This window comes from Suncus etruscus, chromosome 8, assembly GCF_024139225.1.
Source record: "Suncus etruscus isolate mSunEtr1 chromosome 8, mSunEtr1.pri.cur, whole genome shotgun sequence".
Taxonomy (NCBI): Eukaryota; Metazoa; Chordata; class Mammalia; order Eulipotyphla; family Soricidae; genus Suncus; species Suncus etruscus.
Genome location: NC_064855.1, coordinates 6714110 through 6736824, shown reverse-complemented (window position 1 = coordinate 6736824; position 22715 = coordinate 6714110). Strand labels below are relative to the sequence as shown.

General features: G+C 42.6%; 2 protein-coding genes across 3 annotated transcripts in view; one reads left to right on the top strand and one right to left on the bottom strand.

Moving 5' to 3' along the window:
• Window positions 1-22715, bottom strand: part of TMEM123 (transmembrane protein 123) — a 639759-nt gene that overhangs the window by 601445 nt on the left and 15599 nt on the right. The gene's annotated exons all lie outside the window — the stretch shown is intronic.
• Window positions 772-17164, top strand: BIRC2 (baculoviral IAP repeat containing 2). The gene is made up of 8 exons (XM_049778559.1): window positions 772-1698; window positions 1791-1890; window positions 5391-5469; window positions 6543-6591; window positions 11824-12066; window positions 16292-16546; window positions 16675-16716; window positions 16841-17164. Exons 1-8 carry the CDS (start codon window positions 858-860, stop codon window positions 17032-17034), a joined length of 1803 nt encoding a protein of 600 aa, XP_049634516.1. The 5' UTR covers window positions 772-857; the 3' UTR covers window positions 17035-17164.

The following is a 22715-nucleotide window of genomic DNA, read 5'->3' as shown; positions in this document are numbered from 1 at the left end:
TGGACGGGCCCTGGGTCTGTCTCCTCCGGCGGCGATGAGCCACAGAGCTGGAGGCGGCGGGTCGTGACCTTGGGGCTCCCCCCTCCACGCACTCGAACCCGAGCTCGGCCGCCTTGCGGGGGGCGCCCGAGGGCATCCGACCCTGGAGTTGGCTCAGAGTTTGGGCGTCTTCGGAGAAAGAGCCACCCAAAAGAAGGAGCATTCATTTCCTTTCCTTCAGGGCAACTTTGTGCGGGCCATTTTGACATTTGGCTCCTGGCAACTCTGTGCAAGCCAGAGAGCTAGATTTCTTCCCAGATAGAAGAGCTGAGGGCAACTCTGTGCAAGCCATCTTGACATTGGGCTCCTGGCAACTGTCTGCAAGCCATTGAGCTAGATTTCTTCCCAGATTGAAAAGCTGAGGGCAACTTTGTGCAAGCCATCTTGACATTGGGCTCCTGGCAACTGTCTGCAAGCCATTTTGACATTTGGCTCCTGACAACTGTCTGCAAGCCACTGAGCTAGATTTCTTCCCAGATAGAAGAGCTGAGGGCAACTCTGTGCAAGCCATCTTGACATTGGGCTCCTGGCAACTGTCTGCAAGCCATTGAGCTAGATTTCTTCCCAGATCGAAAAGCTGAAGGTGCTGGGGACGTCCAAGATCATTCACCTGGAGGTTGATCCCACCTGAGTCCATCTTGGGGTGAATCCAATCAGTCTAACCCAGCAGAAGGAGTTTGACCCTTGTCTGTTTTATGGAAAGCCAATTTAGTGTGGCTAGGCTACCACGGGAAGATTCAACAGCAAAGACACTCATTCACAAGACTACCTCCTCAAGACACTTTCTGGGCCTTTCCTATGAAAAACCTACGGACGGAATGGAAGACAGCCCGGCCTTAGCCCACCTGGCCAGTGACAGCAAACACAAGATGAAGTACGACTTCTCCTGCGAACTGTACCGAATGTCCACCTATTCCACCTTCCCCGCCGGGGTCCCCGTCTCTGAGAGGAGTCTGGCCCGAGCGGGGTTCTATTACACTGGCGTGATGGACAAGGTCAAGTGCTTCCGTTGCGGCCTCATGCTGGATAACTGGAAGCAAGGAGACAACCCCGTCGAGAAGCACAAGAAGTTGTACCCCAGCTGCGGCTTCATTCAGAATTTGGTGTCTGATGACACGGTGGGGTCCAGCTCCAAGAGCGTTTCCTCCCCAGGGAGACACAGCTCCCCTCACTCATTGCCTTCTGCTGCTTCTGATCTCAGTGGATCATTCACTGATTCTTTTTCCCACCTTTCACTCCACCCTGTTCATGCTAGAGGAGGTGAGGATTTCTCCCCAACGAGTCCTAAGCCCTACAGTTACGCGATGAGCACCGAGGAGGCCAGATTTCTCACTTATCGCATGTGGCCGTTGACTTTTCTGTCGCCATCAGAGTTGGCCAGAGCTGGATTCTATTACGTCGGGCCCGGAGACAGGGTCGCCTGCTTCGCCTGTGGCGGGAAACTCAGTAACTGGGAACCGAAGGACGATGCGCTGTCAGAGCATCGGAGACATTTCCCCGACTGCCCGTTTCTGGAGAATTCTCTGGAGACACTGAGGTTCAGCATTTCCAATCTGAGCATGCAGACACGGGCAGCTCGGCTGAGGACATTCATGTGCTGGCCTTCGAGTGTTCCTGTTCATCCAGAGCAGCTGGCAAGTGCTGGTTTCTACTGTGTGGGTAAGAGACCAGTGTGTGTGTGTGTGTGTTCTGGACCTTGTCCTCAGCTCATTTTGACACGAGTGTACTAACCTGCAGTCTTGTTTCTTTAGGTCGCAATGATGATGTCAAATGCTTTTGTTGTGACGGTGGCTTAAGGTGTTGGGAAGCTGGAGATGATCCGTGGGTGGAACATGCCAAGTGGTTTCCCAGGTAACTATTTTGAAAGGAGTTTCAGCATCACCTGCCTGAGGAGGGGTGCTGAGCACAGGGGTATGACATGGTACTGTAGCTCTTGCTTTGCATGTGTTAGGCCCTGGGTTCCATTCCTGCCTGGCAGCACCAGAAACTGGAAAAAAAGACGGTGTTTGCCTGACTCAGTTTATGTTTCAGTTTAGCAATGCCACAGCCATACTAACGTTAGAGTATCAGTATTTGTTCCTGCCCTTTGAGAGAGATTGCTCAGGTGGCTGTTACGAATTGATTGCTCTCAGGTTTACAGTCTCTGCCCCTGACCCATTGTGGGGTTTCGTTCTGCTTAACCCTGGTTCCTTTTGTAGTCTGGGGCGTGTATCTTTTCTACTTGGTTTTTGATGGCCCTCTCACTGGCAGGGAGACCTCTGAGGAGACTGTTGAGGATTCTCTTTTGGCATCGTAAACATCTAGAACTTCGAAACGGTTGTACTGGCTTTTGATGTTCTGGTAGAGTTGAGCCTGTGCTCGGTTGGTTCGTTATCCTCTTATCGGGTTGGAGGGGGGTCCTCCCCCAGTGCTAAGGGGGTCCTCAAACTTTTTGAACAGGGGGCCAGTTCACTGTCCTTCAGACTGTTAGAGGGCCAGGTTATAGTAAAAAACAAAAATTATGAACAAATTTCTATGCACACTGCATATATCTTTAAAAGTGAAGAAACAAAATGGGAATAAATACAATATGTGGCCCGCGGGCCATAGTTTGAAGACCGTTGGGCCCCCTTTCAGTGATCTCAGTAGATGCTGATATGTTGCAGGTGACGTGGTATCTGCTTAGGGCCTGTGTTTCTGGGGGTGACCTGGTCACCTGTGTTGCTGCGGGCGACCAGTAGTGCTTAAGGTCTTCCTGGGTCTCACCTGTGGGTGCTCAGAAAATTCTGGGCACAGCTGGTAGTTCTCTGGAGAGCCCATGGTGCTGGGAATTGAACTATAGATTAACTGCATGCAAGGCCTGCATTTAACCCTCGTGCTTGCTATCTGACCCACATTTTGTTAAATATATATATATGACACACACACACACACACACACACACACACACACACACACATATATGTCTTAGTGGAAGATAACTTAGAAGAAAAGATTAAGAACAATAATTACTGGCTCAGTTACCTGGGTGAGAAATTTGAGTTGAACATGCTTTTGTAATCTCCACATTCCATTCATCAGGATATTCATTCAAAGGATATTTGGACTGTTTCCAAATGGAAACATAATTGTGGAACAGTTATGAATAAGGCCATTGAAAACATCAAACATCATGTGGACATATGCTTTCATCTTAAATTTTCTGAGTGGGGCTGTATGACAAGTTTTTGTTTCAATTGTATAAAGAATTGCTAATTGTTTTCTGAAGTGGCCATTCCTGTGTCCCTTATGTCTGAGTCTCCCAGGTGTTCCACATTTTTAACATTTGCTGTTGTCAGTTTTAATTGTATTTATAGATTAGCTGGGGTATTTTCTTTAGCTTTATGATTAGATTTTCTTAATGTTTAATGATGGTATATTTTCTGTCTCTACACTTTTGGTTTCAAACCTTCTATTTTTACTTTTTATTTGTTTTAGGGTCACATGACTGCTCAGGGGTCACTCCTGTTAGGACTTGAGAGAATGTATATGGTGCCAGGGATCAAGCCCTGGGCTGCCATGTACAGGCAAATGCCCTACCCTCTGTACCATCACTGCCCTCTCTCTCCAGTTCCTCTATTTACTTTTACAGCTCTTTAAAGGGTATTAAATTTTAGGTGTTAGGGGTTGGGTGTTGGAGTGATAGCATGTCGGGTAGGGCTTTTGTTTGCCTTGCACGTGGAGGCTGACCCGGGACCAATCCAGTTTGATTGCCAGCATCCCATATGGTCCCCCGAACCTGCCAGGGGTAACCCCTGAGTACTGCTGGGTGTGGTCCCAAAACCAAAATAAATAAAAATAAAATAAAATTTTAGTTTTTCATTTCTTTTTTAAGAGTGTTTGGACCGCACCTGTCAATGTTCAGGATTACTCCTGGCTAAGTGTTTCACGGATCATATGGAATGCGGGGGATCAAACCCAGGTTGGGTGCGTGTAAGGCCAAATGTTCTACCTACTGTGTGGTTAACCGCTCCAGTCCCTAAATTGCAGGGTTTAAAAAAATATTCTAGATGTATCTTGTGTTTTTGTAGAATTTGAGTCTGTGGCTTGTGTGTCATTTTCTTGACAGTGCTTTCCTTGATAAGCCGAAATTTTTGTTAAAAATTGTTTTTGTTTATGAAGTACACCTGAGTATGGCCCAGGATTACTGTTTCTGTGCTCAGAGGTCAATCTGGGAGGTCCTTGGGGAACCATAGGCGGTGTCCAGAATGGAACCAGGGCTGATCCATGCAAAAGACAAGAATCCCTGTACTGTCTCTTGACCCTAAAATTTAAAATTTTGATGTTATTTTATCAATTTTCTGTGGATTATGCTGTCAGTGTCGTATATAAGAAATACTTAAGAACAAGCTTTTTTATTTAATGTTCTAGAAGTTTTGTTGCTTACATGTTGCATTCAAGTATCTGATTCTTTTTGGTTTATTTCTGGGTATAAAATTAAAAGCATAAGTTGAAGTCTGTTGGTTTTTTGTGTATAATAAGTAGTTATCTAGCACCGCTTGTTAAAACAAATGAGATGAAAAGGAAACGTATTTGCTTCTGTTAAGTAATTTTTTTTTAATTCTTCCAATTAAATAGTCACATTACATATAAATGAGATATTTGGTTCTGTACATTTTGGATGAAGGGTTTGTACTTAAAAGGTAATAGAAGAATGAGCACTGAAGAAAGATAAATAGTTCTCTTGTGAATATCTCATATTTTAGGGACGCCAGATTGTTTTAGAAAACTAATGGGCTCTAAATGTATGTTTGTGTAAGTTACTTTTTTTTTTAAATGAGTTTTTATTTGTTAGCAACATGATCGTCTAATGTAAAAAAATCTGATATCGGGCCCAGAGAGATAGCACAGCGGCGTTTGCCTTGCAAGCAGCCGATCCAGGACCAAAGGTGGTTGGTTCGAATCCCGGTGTCCCATTTGGTCCCCCGTGCCTGCCAGTAACTATTTCTGAGCAGACAGCCAGGAGTAATCCCTGAGCATCGCCGGGTGTGGCCCAAAAACCAAAAAAAAAAAAAAGATCTGATACCTTAAAAATAGTAGGAAAGTTTTTTTACAAGAAATTCAGAAGTCAGTAGAACATCTTTTAAGCCTGCGTGTTCTCTTCTGTAGATCCAGACCTTTGTATCACTGTTAATTGTGTTAGTGGAATTAAATAGAAAATATCCAAGTGCGTATCCAAGTGTAATATTTTGTTTCTATTAAATATAAGTATAAGTGTTTACTAGGTTATGCTGTAAAAACGTTTATACTGTGGTCTTTAAAGAGTTGGAAGCCATTTTACAATTTATTTCCTCCATTTATTTGCTATTAAGCAGATTTCTTTTATGGTTTAGGTGTGAGTTCTTGATATGCATGAAAGGGCAGGAGTTTGTTAATGAGATTCAAGCTAGATATCCTCATCTTCTTGAACAGGTAAATTCATTTTATATTTGGAAATACTGAATTCTCTGAAATTATTTTGTTTTATTGGGAGTAATTGTTTATATCTGCTTTTTTTTTTGAGCTACATGTGAATATTAAGGCTTGTTCTAAATTTTATTTTTGTGATTACCTTGGTTAAGGCTTTTTCAACAACCGAATCTGAAACTGTATATGATGGGGAGGGGTTAGAGGAGAATATTTAGTGTTTTGGGTCACACCTGCCAGTGCTCAGGGGCTACTCCTGGCTCTGTGCTCAGAAATTGCTCCTGGGGCCCGGAGAGATAGCACAGCGGCGTTTGCCTTGCAAGCAGCTGATCCAGGACCAAAGGTGGTTGGTTCGAATCCCAGTGTCCCATATGGTCCCCCGTGCCTGCCAGGAGCTATTTCTGAGCAGACAGCCAGGAGTCAACCCTGAGCACCGCCGGGTGTGGCCCAAAAACCAAAAAAAAAAAAAAAAAAAAAAAAAAAAAGAAATTGCTCCTTAGCAGGCTTGGAGGACCCTATGGGATGCTGGGATTCGAACCACCATCCATCCTGGATCGACTGTATGCAAGGCAAACACCATACTGTTGTGCTATCTCTCCAGTGCCTGTTTTTGTCTCATTCTGGTTTGGGGGCCATATACAGCAGTACTCAGGTTACACCTGGCTCCGAGCTCAGAAATTACTCCTGACAAGCTTGAGGGACCATGTATAAATGCTGGAGATTGAACCTAGAATCTGGTTGGCTGTGTGCAAGGTATATGCCCTACCTGCTGTGTTATATCGCTCTGGCCTTGAGTCCATCCATGTTTTGGGAAAAACAAAGTAACCAGTCCAGTAATTTGGAGTCTCTGATAGTAATGTAACTGAAGTAATACTTTCTAATAGAATAAGAAACCATTAATTCCTGTACTTTTGAAACTGACACAACTTGAATTCTAATTTGGAATTAGGTGACAATTAAGCGTAAAACAAAGTAAAGTGGGTAATGTCTTTCATTTTCCTAAGGGACTGGATTACGTAAACACATCATTGTTGGTCTGTTGAGGATTTTCAAGATTTCTGCTCACTTCTATTTTACAGCTGTTGTCGACTTCAGACACTACTGAAGAGGAAATTGCTGATCCACCAAGTATGTATGAAAACATTTCAAATGTAGAATGGAATTTTTATGAGAATATTAAGAATGAAAAAAATTTTTTTTTGGATTTGGGTCACACCCGGCAGTGCTCAGGGGTTACTCCTGGCTGTCTGCTCAGAAATAGCTCCTGGCAGGCTCGGGGGACCATATGAGACACCGGGATTCGAACCAACCACCTTTGGTCCTGGATCGGCTGCTTGCAAGGCAAACGCCGCTGTGCTATCTCTCCGGGCCCAAGAATGAAAATTTTTAAGTTCTTGAAAAGGTTGATATTCCAAGAAGGGAAATAAGAAATGTGCAAGAGAAAAGTAGAGCAGTTAGCTCAAAGATTACCAAAAGAGAAATGCAAATCATGATCCTTCCAAAAGGGAAGGTGTTGCTAAAAACTAGTATGAGGATTGTCTAATCTAATCTCATTTTCGCTGGTGGATATGTAAACTGGGCAGTTGTCATGAAAGCCATTTAAAGACTTTTTAGAAACTGAGTATCAGAGGAGAGAGAGTACAGTAACATTTATGTGTGTATATCTGAGTATGTTTGTGAGGGCAGTTTGGTCCATCAGTGTGGTGCTTGTGTCAACAATGTGGAAAAATGCTAGGGATCATTGAATTTAGGCTCCCTGTGGCAAACTTTAAGCTCCCCCCCTTTGAGCTACCTCCCAGGTACTGGTTTCACTGTTTTTTTGGGGTGGTGGTGGTGGTTTGGGCTACATTGGTGGCACTCAGAGATTGGTTATGTGCAAGGCAAAGAGCCTACCACCTGTGTTATTCCTCCTGTCCCTGGTTTTACTATTCTTAAATTGGTTAAGGTTTGCTTTGAAGAAATTTCACCTGAGTTTGACAAAGCCATGTGAGTGAATTGTTCTTTGTATGACTGTTAGGTTATTTGGTTGTCATATAGTCTTATTCAGCTGCTTTATTTCTAATTTACATTTATTTGGTGGCCCATCATTGTGAAAGTTGGACATTGAAGCCTGTATTCTTGCATTGGTCTTGATTGCTCCCTTTAGTCCTGCTACTATTGCTTTGCCAGTTTTTAGTGGTTATCAGCTGATTATCTTGATGATCTGATCCCATTATCACCAAATAATCAACTTCTGTATTTTTTTTTTTTTAGTTTTTGGGTCACACCAGGCAGTGCTCAGGGGTTTGTTTTTGTTTTGTTTTTTGTTTTTGGGCCACACCCGGTAACGCTCAGGGGTTACTCCTGGCTATGTGCTCAGAAGTTGCTCCTGGCTTGGGGGACCATATGGGACACGGGGGATCGAACCGTGGTCCGTCCAAGGCTAGCGCAGGCAAGACAGGCACCTTACCTTTAGCGCCACCGCCCGGCCCAGTGCTCAGGGGTTACTTCTGGCAGGCTCGGGATGATATGAGATGCCAGGATTTGAACCACTGACCTTCTGCATGCAAGGCAAATGCTTTGTCTCCATACTATCTCTCCAGCCCCCAACATCTGTATCTTATGTTACTGATTTGACCATAGCAGTTTTAAATAATAATTTAAGCACCATGATTATAGTTACGAACATGTTCATAATTGGGTTCCAGCCATAAAGTCCCCACCCCCCCTTCACCAGTGCAACTTTTCTGCCACCATTGTTCCCCTTTTCCTTCTTCCTCCATCCCTTGCCTGTTTTTGAGACAGGCATTGTATTTCTCTGTCATTGTCCTGGTAGTTGTTAGTGTAGTTATTTCTCTTAACTGCACTTACCACTCTGTGGTAAGCTTCTTATCGTGGGTTGGTCCTTCTGGCCCTCATCTCTATTGCCTATGGGTATTATTACTATACTGTCTTTTATTTTTCTTAAATCCCACAGATGAGCGAGACTATTTTGTGTTTATCTCTTTCCCTCTGACTCATTTCACTCAACAAAATAGTCTCCATATCCATTCATGTGTAGCAATATTTTTTTTCTTTTTTTCTTTTTTTTTTTTGTTTTTGGGCCACACCCGTTTGACGCTCAGGGGTTACTCCTGGCTATGTGCTCAGAAATCGCCCCTGGCTTGGGGGGACCATATGGGACACTGGGGGATCGAACCGCAGTCCGTTCCTTGGCTAGCGCTTGTAAGGCAGACACCTTACCTCTAGCGCCACCTTCCCGGCCCCAATATTTTTTTTTTTCTTACAGCTGTGTAGTATTCTACTGTGTAGATGTACCACAGTTTCTTTAGCCGCTCTATCTGTTGTTGAGCATATCTGGGTTGTTTGCAGATTTTGGCTATTGTAAAATGTACTGCTATGAACATGAGTGCAGAAAGTATTAAAAACAGGCAGCTGTTTTATATATTCTATAAATAGTCATGCTTTGTCTTGTTTACTATTTGCAATGATTCTTTTCCCATTTATCTCCTCATCCTTAAAAGCTAAAGCGAGTTCCATGTGAGTAGCATATAACTGATCAGTGATTGTCTTGTTGGAGAATTTTGTTTTTACATTAATTGATAGGTCAGGACATTATTGTGATTTTTATTAGGCTTAGGTAAATGGCTCACACATTCTAAAATAAACACAAATTAGATAAATCATTCAAGTATACTGTGTAGTAAGAGTGAGGAGAGGAAGACTAAGAAAAATTTAAAAATAAATCTGAATAGGCTTATAAAATTATAAAAGTATCACAAAATTGAAATATTGCTTTGCTAGAAAATACTGTATTCCAAATAATGTTTGAGTATCTGTATTTAAAGTAAAAAAATGAATAAAAAATTTCTATAAATGTAAAAATATTACTTGAATAAACATATAGATACATAGACCATTTCATTTAACTGAAACTTTGATTCATTATTGGAAAGTATAAAAATCCCCTAATAAGCTAGGAACAAATAGGCCACCTTTTTTGGGGGTATTTATTTATTTATTTACTTACTTACTTACTTACTTACTTACTTACTTACTTATTGGTTTTGAGGCCATACCTGATAGAGCTCACAAGGTTACTCCTGGACTCTCTACTCAGGAATCCCTCCTGTGGGACATGGGGGGCCAGGTAGATGGGGGGAGATGACCATATGGATCAATCATATGGACCAATCCAGGTCACCCATGTGCAAGATAAGCGCTCTACCTGCTGTACTATCTCTTGGGCTCCAAATGGACGGTTATTTTTTTTTTAATTTTCTAAAAATCACTTTATTTAAACACACCATGGTTTACAAGATTGTTTATAATAGTTTCTTCAGTTAACAAAGTTACAAATCAATGACATAATTGAGTTTTAGTAATATAGTGTACACCAGTGCACTTTTTCCTGTCACCCGTCTCCCAGCCTCACCTCCTGCCCTCTTCCCTGCCTGCCTATCTCTGTGGCAGACATTTTTATTTTTCTTCTCTCTCTCCCCCCCATCTTTTAGACACTGAATTTGCGATGTTGTTACTGAAGGGCATCATGCATATCACTTTACCTCAGCACCCAGTTCTTGTCAGCAGTGATCATTCCTAACTCATTGTCATAATGCTTCCTTCTCTGCCCTAAGCGCACATCCCTGCTGTTTGTGGCAAGCTTCTTCCTGCCATGGACGCCTGGCCCTCCTTTCTATTGCCTCTGGATATTATTACCATGCTATCTTTTATATTCCACAAATGAGTTGCAGGCATTCTGTGTCCCAAATAGACTTTTCTTAACCTACAGGGGGCTACCTTTAGCACTGTGAATGAATGCAAAGTTTGTTCTGATCTTTTATTTGTGTTTGTTTTGCAAATACATCGTGCAGTGATCAGAGCTTTACTTCTGCCACTGCAGTCAGGGATCATTCCTGGCAAGTTTGGAGGTGGACCGTATGAGGTGTCAGGGATCTAACCCTGGTTGGCCACATGCAAGGGAAGTGTCTTACGTGCTGTACTAATTTTTTGGCCCTCGCTATGTCTTTTTAAAAAGCTCCATTTAACTTCTTAAAAACTGATTTCAAGCTGTTGCCTATCCATGAAGTGTTACATTGTTCCTTCAAATCTGAATGATAAATCTAACTGGATAGCGTATTCTTGATAAGGTGTTTATTGAGTTTATGTTTGGCTATGTGTTTTACTCTATCCCACCATTCTCTACCTCACAGAGTCTCATTTGATAGATCTGCTGTGAATTTTATGGTCTTTCCTTTGTATGTAAGTTCCTTTTATTTATTTCTTCTTTTTTGAAATAGCTGCTTTTAATATTGTCTCTCTTTAATCATTCTGATTGTAATATGTTTTGGATATTTTTATATGTGCCTTTTTGCTGGGCCCTTTCGGGCCTCTTGGATCTCTGTGCCTGTACTTCTCAAATCGGGGAAATTCTAATGTTCAGCTTGTTTCTCTTCTATCAGTTTGCCTTCGGGATGCTGCTGGTACTTTTATTGTTCTTCTTAAATTCATCCTATGCTATTCTAGCTGTTCATTTCTTTTCAGACTTTTCCCCATCTCTTCCTGGAGCTCCTCCAGCTTTTTCTCCTCAGCTACAATTATTTTGCTGCTCAGACTTAACTGAGTTTTTGAATCTTTTGTTTTTTTTTGGGTGGGGGGCAACACCCAGTGGTACTCAAGGGTTACTTAACCCTTGCTCTGCACTCAGGAATTTCTCCTGGTAGTGCAAGGGGGACATAATGGGATGTCAGGAATTGAGTCCGGGTCATTCCCATGCAAGGCAAATACCCTACATGCTGTGCTATCATTCCAGCCTGCTATTGAGTTTTTGGTATTACCATATTCTTCATTCCTATTGCTTCTGATAATAGTTTTTCAAATCTGCTCTCTTGAATTTTTGTGCTGTGCTGCCTCGTGTGCTATCATTTCTTTGAGCTCATGATATCCTTTCAATATGGTGCCAGATAAGGACTCTCTGGGAGCTTATAGAGCTGATTGGCACTGAAAGGGCCTTTGTGTTACTTCTGTTTGTTAAACTTGGTGGGCTTCTGTGGGTCTTCCCATTTGTGTTTGCTGTGCCAAGGGGGAATCTTTGTGTTTGCCCATCCTGAGGTCTTTGAAGGATAAGGCCAGGGGAAGGGTGCTCTTTTCCTTCCCTGCCTGGAAGATTCAGGAGCAAGTTGAAGGTCTGAGATGTGGAGGTGGGTGTGTAGGAGACTCTCATTGAATACAAACTTTTTTGGAATTAGGTAATTGGGTTGCATAGCTCATCTCTCAGCAGAATATATACAGCAAGAGCATGAGTATAAAAGTTGTCATTGTTATTTTTCTCATAGTTATACATTTGTGGCATCTAACATAAGGTGCGTGTATTCTCAATAGTCCTGCACTTTGGACCCGGAGAGACGCCATCTGAAGACGCTGTCATGATGAACACGCCTGTGGTTAAAGCGGCCTTGGAAATGGGCTTCAGCAGGAGTCTGGTTAGGCAGACGCTGCAGAGTCAAATCCTCACAGCGGGAGAGAACTACAAAACTGTCAGTGATCTGGTGTCAGCACTTCTTAATGCCGAAGACGAAAAAAGAATTGAGGAAAAGGAAAGGCAAACTGAAGAACTGGCTTCAGGTATTGGTGACTTGAGATCCTGAGATCTTGTCAGTGGGCCCTTGCGTCCTTCCTGTCACTTCGACCCTAGGGCATAGTCTGCCTTCTGTGGCAGTGATGATGTTTTCTAGCTAGCTGGTTGTCATAAGACTCCCTGATTTATGCTAATTAGGGGGTGGAGCATTTCTGTGTAGCTCTTGAGCTATTATGAATATTCTTCCTCATATGTAATTTAAAATTTTTTTTTTTTTTTTGGTTTTTGGGCCACACCCTGTGACACTCAGGGGTTACTCCTGGCTATGCGCTCAGAAGTTGCTCCTGGCTTCTTAGGGGACCATATGGGACGGCTGGGGATCGAACCGCGGTCCGTCCTAGGCTAGCGCAGGCAAGGCAGGCACCTTACCTCCAGCGCCACCGCCTGGCCCCAATAAGTCTTTTTTTTTGGGGGGGGGGGGCCACACCCGGCGGTGCTCAGGGGTTACTCCTGGCTGTCTGCTCAGAAATAGCTCCTGGCAGGCACGGGGGACCATATGGGACACCGGGATTCGAACCAACCACCTTTGGTCCTGGATCGGCTGCTTGCAAGGCAAACGCCACTGTGCTATCTCTCCGGGCCCTAATTTAAAATGTTTTAAAAGTTTGAGAAATATATATGTTCTCCAGATTCTTTGGGGTTTTTTTTGGGGGGTGGAGGGGGAAGGCGCTTACTGGCAGTGCTTAGGGGCTATTCCTGACTGTACACTCTGCTTAGGAATGATCCTTGGTGGTGCTTAGAACACCATGTGGGGTTGCAGGGTTCAGCCAAAGGGTCACTTGCATGGCAGATGCTTTAGTTTCTTTACTGTCTCTCCAGCCCAGTATTATTTTTAGTATGGTGTTTAATCCTCTACTTCTGACTAAGTGATTCTTATGTAAAGCAGAACTGATGCTGAAACCTAGGACTTGATGAGACGGCCCTGCCCAGCTCAAATGCCAGAGGGAATTGATAGATTTTGCTCAGATTGCTGTATCTCAGATTCTCAAGTGTTTCATGCCATCCCTCATTCCTTTAAGAAGTATTGAGCATGAATATCCATGGTTCTTGCCCCCTCTCTAGAGGCGCTTGTTTGTAAATCAGTTGTATTGATGAGTATGAAAAAAACGGTCCTGAAGAGCCGGAGAGAAAAGTACATGCACATGGTGGACAGTAAACCCCTTTAATGCATTTGAGTTAGAAGACACTTTTCTGTTTAAGTGTGTAAAGAAATAACTTAGAAAAATGTTACGTGGTCTTGTTGCAGGTTATTTAAAATCTGACTTTTAAACTGAAACATTGCTGTTTTAATCCTACTTTTCCAGTTATTTAACCAAAACTCAGATTTTTCTGTGAAATGGTGATGATAGTGCAGATGCAGTTTATTTGCAATCATACGAAGTTACAATTATAATCAAGATATTGCAAATAAGAGCTTAGCAGAGTGCCTGGCACATCAGTATTTTTGGTTGAGTAAATTGGTTTGGGAAGGTAGAAGGGTCTGGAGAAAAGGGAAAAGTTTAAGGCTGTATTAAGAGATAATTATTTGGGGTGGGGAAGAAAGGAGATGGAGGGCATTGGTGGTGGGATTGTTGCACTGGTGAAGGTGGGTGTTCTTTTTATGACTGAAACCCAACTACAATCATGTATGTAATCATGGTGCTTAAAGAAAAAAATAAAGAGGTAATTATTACAAGGTAATAAAATCAGATGAAATCGTTCATAAATCTAGTCACAGTACTCTTGTGTGTTTTGAGAGGCTCAGAAAATGATCTTGAATTAGAAACTTGAACCTTTAGATTAATCTTACAAAAGTCAGATGATGGAGTGGAAGGAAGAGTTCAGGGTTCTGTTACAGAAAGAGGCGAGAAGGGAGTGAGCAGAATTGGGTGGCACAGAGAACTCTTTAACAAGGTGTGGAGCTTGTGGGGGACATGCTCAGTCTCCAACACTCGTCCTGCGTGCACACAGCTTAATTTTAGCACTAATCCCAGTACAAAAGAAAAAAAAAGTATAGATAGCAGTGAAATGAGGTTTTTTGGTTTTGTTTTGTTTTGTTTGTTTTTGGTTTTTGGGCCACACCCGGCAGTGCTCAGGGTTAATCCTGGCTTTGTCCTCAGAAATTGCTCCTGGCAGGTGGGGGGGGGGGGGGCAAATGGATAGTTGGTCCTGGGTCCACTGCTTGCAAGGCAAATGCCCTATTGCTGTGCTATCTCTCCGGCCCCCGAATTTTGTTTTTTCCTTTTGGGGGTCTTAGGGGACTCATCCTGGCTCTCCTTTGGTATTGGGGATCCAACCTGGGTTAGCCCCATGCGAGGAAACACCCTACCTGCTGTACTCTTTCTCTTTGTTTTGAGATGAATTTTGAGGTTGAGCTCCTGTCCAGTGATTCTGGGGTCATTGGAACCGCACTCTGGTTCTTGGGAAGTCCTGTGATCCCAGCAGTTCGTTTTAGTGCCTGTTATTGCCAGCAGGTACAGCAGTTCTTTATGCTCTTCCTGACCTCGGAAGATGAGTTACTAGGTTAGAAAGGTAAGTTGTGGTTAGAGAAGGAATGCCACAATTTTGAGATGCATTGAGCTATTTTTTTTTTCTTCTCACTTTTAGAAGTCATATTCTGGGCCGGAGAGATAGCACAGCAGTAGAGTGTTTGCCTTGCACGTAGCTGGATCCAGGTTTGATTCCTGGCATCGCATATGGTCACCAAGCCTGCCAGGAGCGATTCTGAGCACAGAGCCAGGAGCAACCCTTGAGCACTACTGCGTATGGCCCCAAAACAAACAAATGAAAAATAGAAGTTAGATTTATCCTTATATGATTTAAGTCTCATTAAACTTTTAAATGTAGGAATTGTTTTGGTTTAATTTAAGCCACGACCAGCAGGTGCTCAGGGCTTACTCCTGATGGGCTCTGGGGTGTTGACAAACAATCTACCTGCTGTAATTGCTCTGTCTCTCTCTCTCTCTCTCTCTTTTTTTTTTTTTTTTTTTTTTTTTGGGTTTTTAGGTCACACTCGGCAGCGCTCAGGGGTTACTCCTGGCTCCACGCTCAGAAATCGCTCCTGGCAGGCTCAGGGGACCATATGGGATGCCGGGATTTTAACCAATGACTTTCTGCATGAAAGGCAAATGCCTTACCTCCATGCTATCTCTCCGGCCCCTAGTCTATCTCTCTCTATTTTTAAAGGCAACTAACATAAAGGTTAGAACATTAAAGTAAGGGATAGTTTTTGAAAACCATCTCAGGAATGGTACTCATATTTCCTAAGTGTAGATTTAATTAAGGGTTATGAAATTACAGGAGAAAGAAGTTTCTAGGAAGGCAGTCTTGCCTCATTTTTTTAAACTGTGGGTAATGGAGACATTAGAAAACAGCTGTGGCAGCCAGCACTGGAGGGTAGAGTGCACAGGGCTTGAGTCCTGGTCAGGGCCTACATTTCGTGTCTGCATGCGTCAGCTTTGCGCCTCAGCGCTTATCTTATTCATGCTCAAGGGAGTGCTGTTCTTTAGGGTTCTGACTCTGTAGCTGGGACTTTTTGCAAAAACTGTGAACATGTTACTAATCTTTTCTGAGTTTAATCTGAAGATTAGAAGCCATTGATTTCTTCTGGTCATTAACAGAATCCTTGTCTCAAATTAGATTTTTGTGTGAAATTGCTCAGAAGAGGAAGATGACATTAGCCGGGGAAGAGAACAAGGGCTGGGATGGGTCCAGTGCTCGGAGCTCTGTCCTCTGTCCTTGGTGCCTCTGAGCACTGCTAGATATGGCCCTGGTGCCAACTATAACCCCTGTAGTCTTGGAGCACCCCTGGGTCCAAGCAGTACTTCATTGTGGGGTATTAGATGATTAGCCCTCTGGAAAGGACCCCTAACTCTCCACCCCCCTCCCCTGCAAAATAGGAGGTAAAGTGGTGTTATTAGCAAATAGTAGTCAATGACATTCAGGAAATCCCAGGAGTCGAAAGTGATTATTCACCTCTCAAGTTTTCTCTGCTTACCCTCAACTGAGGAAGACTTGTCAATAGAAACTTTAAAAGTGACCCCAAACTGTGCTCTGTCAGTCTCTGGAAATGCTCCAAAAGACAGAAGTTAAAGTGTAAACAAGTAATCTTGTTTTTCTTTTTTACATCACTTTTAATTTAGTACGTGGATTGTTTGTAGGTTAGTAGTGACTGTTTTGAGTAAACTTGGAGCAGCTGATTGGTTAATCTCTCTTTCCTCTTTTTTAATGAAGATGATTTGTCCCTGATTCGGAGGAACAGAATGGCACTCTTTCAGCAGCTGACATGTGTGCTGCCTATCCTGGACAACCTTTTGAAGGCTAATGTCATTAATAAACAGGAGCATGACGTCATCAAACAGAAAACACAGGTACCTTTACAAGCAAGAGAACTGATTGATACAGTATTAGTTAAAGGGAACGCTGCCGCCAGCATCTTCAAAAACTGCCTAAAAGAAATTGATTCTACGATATATAAGAACTTATTTGGTGAGTGTTGATAAAAATGATTTTTAGAAATTCTCGGGATTTCGTTCTTCATGTGCCTGACAGATGGGCTTAGCAAATTGTAATCTGTCTATTTGGGAAAGTGATTTTTGTGTTTTTTCTTTCCTCAGTGGAAAAGAATATGAAGTATATTCCAACAGAAGATGTTTCAGGTTAGGCAAAATTAAGACTTAAAACTGACAAGAACTTTATGTTTTGTAAATGGGGAGAAAAGTAGAAATGGAATTTCACTAAAGATTTGTTTGTTTGTTTGTTTGTTTGTTTTGCTACTACTAGGTCTGTCCCTGGAAGAGCAGTTGAGGAGGTTGCAAGAAGAAAGAACTTGTAAAGTGTGTATGGACAAAGAGGTTTCGATTGTATTCATTCCTTGTGGTCATCTGGTAGTATGCCAGGAGTGTGCTCCTTCTCTACGAAAATGCCCTATTTGCAGGGGTATAATTAAAGGAACTGTTCGCACCTTTCTCTCATAAAGGGCTCGTGGGCTATATTAGCTAATTCTATAAGGCTGTTTTAACAAAGCCATTTGAAGTATAAAAGGAATTACCTTTTACTTCATAACATTTGTGATCCTTTTTGCTTTGGTATTAGTAATCTTGTTTTTTTTTGGTGTGTTTTTTTTTTAAGGTAGTATCATACTATTTTTACTCTTAATCTCTTTCTATGAAGGAAAAGTTTTGTTTTGAGCTATATTAATGTATCTGTTTGAGCTCAGACATTAAAGAGTTGTCTGAGGAGCTGGCTCAGGCCGGAGTACGTGTCTGGCTTTCATAGTTTATCCCCAGTTCTACATGCTGCCTGAGTACTGTCAGAAGAGCCCAAAGACCCAAGCACATTTCTAGGGAGCATATACAACCAAGTCAGTAAATGAAAGGCACAGTCCTGCTCCTTCTGTGTCATTTTAGGAGGGACTTGATTTGTCACTTTTTTTTTTTTTTAACTTGGTTGTGCCAGGGATCGAACCCAGGACCTCATAATATGTGAACATTTAACTATAAGGCTGTGTGCATTTGCAGCCTGCTGGTATTCTTTTGCAAGTTTGGGACACTGCATTAGAGCAGAGTTTAAAAACTGGAAACCAGAAACTGATTTTTATTACAATTAGTTATGTTGTAAAGTTCTCTTTGGGATTTTTCATTTGTTGTAAAATTAGAATTTTTCTCTAATCAGTAAATAAGCTTTTCCCTAATTTGTGATAACATCTTAATAAAGTTCTTTGAAAAAGACTAAAGTTTTTTCTCCCAATTTCCCTGTCTTCACATGAGAATTGGGCAGGAGTAACAGTGCAGTGGGTAAAGTGCTTGGCTTGCATGCAATCCCCACACTCAGATGGTCTCCTGAGCCCTGAGTGTGGCCCAAAGCCCCCTGAAAATAAGGGGGTTAACTGACATACTACATATTGTACTTGTCACTTTGTGAGTATTTAAATGCTACCTATTAAATAAAAACTTGAATTGATGAATCCTTGTTTTTAGTAGTAATACCATTTATGAATAAAATAATGAAAGCTATATAAATTCCATAAATTTGAATGCTATATAAATTTAAATTTCAAATTTTATACTATACGTATAAATTTAATTGAATTTTATTCACACATGAAATTAGATAAATCTGCATTGAGAATTTTAAGAACTGGTGTAATGGCTTGGCTCCCTTTGGTACTGGCGGGATGAGGCAGCAGGATATAGGCTGGGGGTTAGTAGCTGCATTTTAGGCCCAGTCAGACCTGACTTTCCGTGAGTTGCATGGAAGACTTCTGAAGACAGGTAAGGAAGTCTAATCATAATTGCTTTGCTTTTCTGGTTAAGCCTCAGTCCTGTACTAGAACCCTTTCAGTTGAGGATGTGCAGGGAATGCCCTGTTTTCTGAACTTAACCTGAGGTCAGCTGTTTTGTGGAGGTGTGAGGCTTCCTGGCTCCAAGAGGGACTGCTGGCACTGAAGGATGTGTGGACAAAATCTCATTTCTCCTTAAAAAGAACTACTAGGCATTTAAGATTCATGGACTGGAGTGTTAGCACAGCAAGTAAGGTGCTTGCTTTGCACGTGACCAACCTGGGTTTGATTCTTGTCACCAGATATGAGCCCCCTATCTGCCAGGAGTGAGCCCTAGGCATTGTTGGGTGTGACCCTGAAACAAAAATAAATTTGAGTATTGCAAGGTATTTTCCTTAATGTAGATTGTTCAGTGTCATTTCCCCACCCCTTCAGTGCCATGTGCTAGGTGATTGAAATCCCTTATATTTTTATGTTCCTAAATGTTTGGAAGGATATTAAATATTGTGAAATGCCCTGGGCCGCCTTCATCAGATGATTCCATATGCCCTGGAATGTGCCATAGCTGTTGATTTTGCTAGGATAAATCACCTTGAGTTCTTGGAATCAGTCCCATCTGGTTGTAATTTATGATCTTTTTCATGTTATTAGATGCAGTTTGCTGCTAATTTGTGGAAGATCTTTTGCACTTACATTCCTAAGGAATACAGCTTTTAGTTTCTGTTTAGCATTTGGATGATGCTAGTATCAGAATGTTCTCAGTAATTTGTATTACATTCTTGTACAAGAGCATTTGATTTATCTAAGTTTCTTTTCTTTTTTTTTTTGGTTTCTGGGCCACACACGTTTGATGCTCAGGGGTTACTCTTGCCTATGCGCTCAGAAATTGCCCCTGGCTTGGGGGGACCATATGGGACACCCGGGGATCGAACTGTGGTCTGTCCTATGCTAGCGCTTGCAAGGCAGACACCTTACCTCTAGTGCCACCTTCCCGGCCCCCTAAATTTATTTTCTAATCTCACAGCAAAAGCTTTTGGCCTTCTGCTCTCAGCTCTGAAGCAGCAGAGTTGACAGTAGCTGGGCATGGGAAAATTGAAGTCAAAAATGGTGCCTTTAACTGCTAAGATCTGAGGGTTTTACTAAGGCCAGGAATGGTTGGAAGGTGATGAGTGTGACTACCAGAGCTGAGCTTTTCTTGCTGAAAGGAAGGACGAGTGTCTGAAGGTAAAGTGTGATATGCCAGGAATGACAGGCACAATCCTCCAGATTACTTCAGATTATCCTCAGATTGCAAGCTAATTTTCTTCTTAGGTGTCAACTGTTGATACTAGCGAGGTCTGTCAGACTGTTCTTCTTCTACTACATGTTTGTGCAGAAGTTGGCATCTCTAGCAGATGCTTCCGACCTGTTTTATGGAGAATGAGTCCAGGACATTGAGTACCTTCAGGTGTGTATAGTGAGGGGTCAGTATGTTGCCCTGTGCCCAACATTTCAATTATGTATTGGGTGATGCGGTTGTTACTCTGCAGTATCTATTTGAAAAGACCTTTTCATTGCTTATGACGCATTTTCTAAAAGGTCTTTTCCCCCCAGATCATTTATCTATTTATTTATTTTGAGAGGATTGTGTTTGGACCATACCTGCAGTGCTCAGGGATCCTCGAAATGTTTGAACTCCAGTCTCCAGCATACATTCTAGCTTGCTGCTGAACTATTTAAATACAGGTAACTGAAGACAACTTCAGTGCTTTATCGGAAAAACAGACTTTCAAAAAAAATTTTTATTGAGACCAATGTGAATTACAAGTCTTTCACAGTTGTATTTCAGACACATAATGACAGTGAATTAGGGCCATTCCCACCACCAGTGTTGACCTCCCTTCACCAGAGTTTCCATTATACACTCCATAGTCCCCTAGACTGCTAGTGTAACAGGCCCTTTTCCTGTACAGCTTGTAGTTTGGATCTCTTGACTGATTCTATTGTTCTTGACTTTGGTTTGGGTATTTAGGTCTGATAAGTTTTTATTTCCACTCAATGCTTCTAAGACTGCTTGGCCCCTGGACCCCATCCACATCTTTTTTTCTTTTCTCAGTTGTGGGAAGACATAGAAATATGAGGCAGAGGGTCTGAGAGCAAGGCCTTGCAAGCAGCCGACCAGGGACGGATTTGGTTTGAATTCTGGCATCCTATATGGTACCCCGAGCTTGCCAGAAGTGACTTCTGAGCACAGAGCCAGGAGTAACCCCTGAACATCTCTGGGTGTGGCCCAAAAACCAATCAGTTGATAAATATTTAAAAAAATATGATGCACAAGATGACTCATGTTCTATGGAAAAACATTAATATATATAAAATATATATATAAAATATAATATATATCTATATATATATCTAAGACTTGGATAGGTACTTCACAAGAGCACATAGCCAAGTGGCCAAGATGTAAAAAGGTGTTGATTTGACCATGACTAGAACCCAAGATGCTCTGCTAATAAGACTCTCAAGTGGTCACTGGAAAGTGAACTTGAACAGAAAGGACTGTTTGCCTTAGTGCCCTGCACATGGGACTTGTGTATGCATCTTCCAATTCCCCTGTGCTTTCATATGAGGCCTGGAGTTTTTACTACTGGTATAAAAGACTGGGATTTTTAACAGTATCTCAGAGACAAGAGAGATGAGGGCTGGTAGGTGCAGCTCAGGACATGCAGCTCATCACATAGAGTGATGAGTGCAGTTGCAGAGATGACTACACTGAAAACTATCATAACAATGTGAATGAATGAGGGAAGTGGAAAGCCTGTCTCGAGTACAAGTGAAGGCGTGTGGGGAGGAGGGAGATCTGGGAAATTGGTGGTGGGAATGTTGCACCGGTGAAGGGGGGTGCTCTTTACATGACTGTAATCATACAACTATAATCATGTTTGTAACCACGGTGTTTAAATAAAGATAAAAAAGAAATTAAAAAAAAAAAAAGACTGGGATCTTGGGGCTGGGTAGGTGGTGCTGGAGGTAAGGTGTCTGCCTTGCAAGCGCTAACCAAGGAAGGACCACGGTTCGATCCCCCGGCGTCCCATATGGTCCCCCCAAGCCAGGGGCGATTTCTGAGCACATAGCCAGGAGTAACCCCTGAGCGTCAAACGGGTGTGGCCCAAAAACCAAAAAAAAAAAAAAAAAAAAAAAAAAAGACTGGGATCTTGATAGAAACTTGGTAGATGCCTTTTGGTATGATTGACAGTATTAACTCTTCCACTCCACAAAACCTCCTCTTTTCACCAGAATGATAGTTTGCAGCATAGAGATCTTTTTACCTCTTTTGGAAAATGTATTTCTGAGTGTATTGTGTTGATGCTGCCGGCTTAGCTCTTTAGATTTGGGATGCTGTCCCAGAATTGTCTGAAACACGGAATAGTACTGCACAGAGAGGTCAGATGAGCAAAGCCACTTGGGTGCTCTGAATTCCTCCCTCCCTGTAGTGAAGCACCATTGATTCCCCCTACTTGTCATTGGACAAGGCTAGACATCCCATTGTTAGAGAGCAAACGGCTTCAAGGAAATACCAGGAGCCCACAGAACTCAGGCAAGAGCAGACTTTATTTCTGACGTGCTAGGGCCGTCTCCTTAGAGAGATCGACCCCGGCCCAAACTTTCAAGCAGGTTTTTATACTTTTCAGATCATTCCATTCCATTTTATGTCAGTTACACAAAACCACGAAGGGTGATATTTCAACATTCCACAGGTCCACATAAATTCTAATACACACCACACCGTCCCCTTCCCTGTCATCCCCTTATCTCACTTCACCTCCTGGTGGAATTTCGGGGATGTCCCTTGCTGAGCCCAGGAAGTGTTTTACGGTTCACCTGCCAGACGCTGAGAAAAGGGGAATGGAGGTGCCTGCAGATCCAGAGAGTGCAGGACAAAGTCAGGTGCCTTTAGAACCAGGCGGCCCTAGGAATGGTAATTAATTGCTTTCTTAGTAAGCTTTGGGAGTCCTCAGGGCCAAAGGTGCCTGGGGCAGTAAATCTTAGAAAGCAGAAGCTAACAGTGTAGCTATCTCTAACAGAACTATGAGATTACCTATACAAGTTTTATTTTCCTTCACCATGAAGCGGCACAGCAGACTGTCTTAGGTCACCCCTTCCCTAGAACTGTGTTGTTCATCTTGGTAAGTTTTTAAACATGAGGCTGGAGTGGTGGCGCAGTGGTAAGGCTCTTGCCCTTGCACATGGATGACCTAGGACAGACCGTGGTTCGATCCCCGGCATCCCATATCGACCCCCAAGCCAGGAGTGATTTCTGAGCACATAGCCAGGTGTAATCCCTGAGCGTCACTGGGTGCACCCTTCTCCCCCCAAAAAAGTTGGTAACCCTGT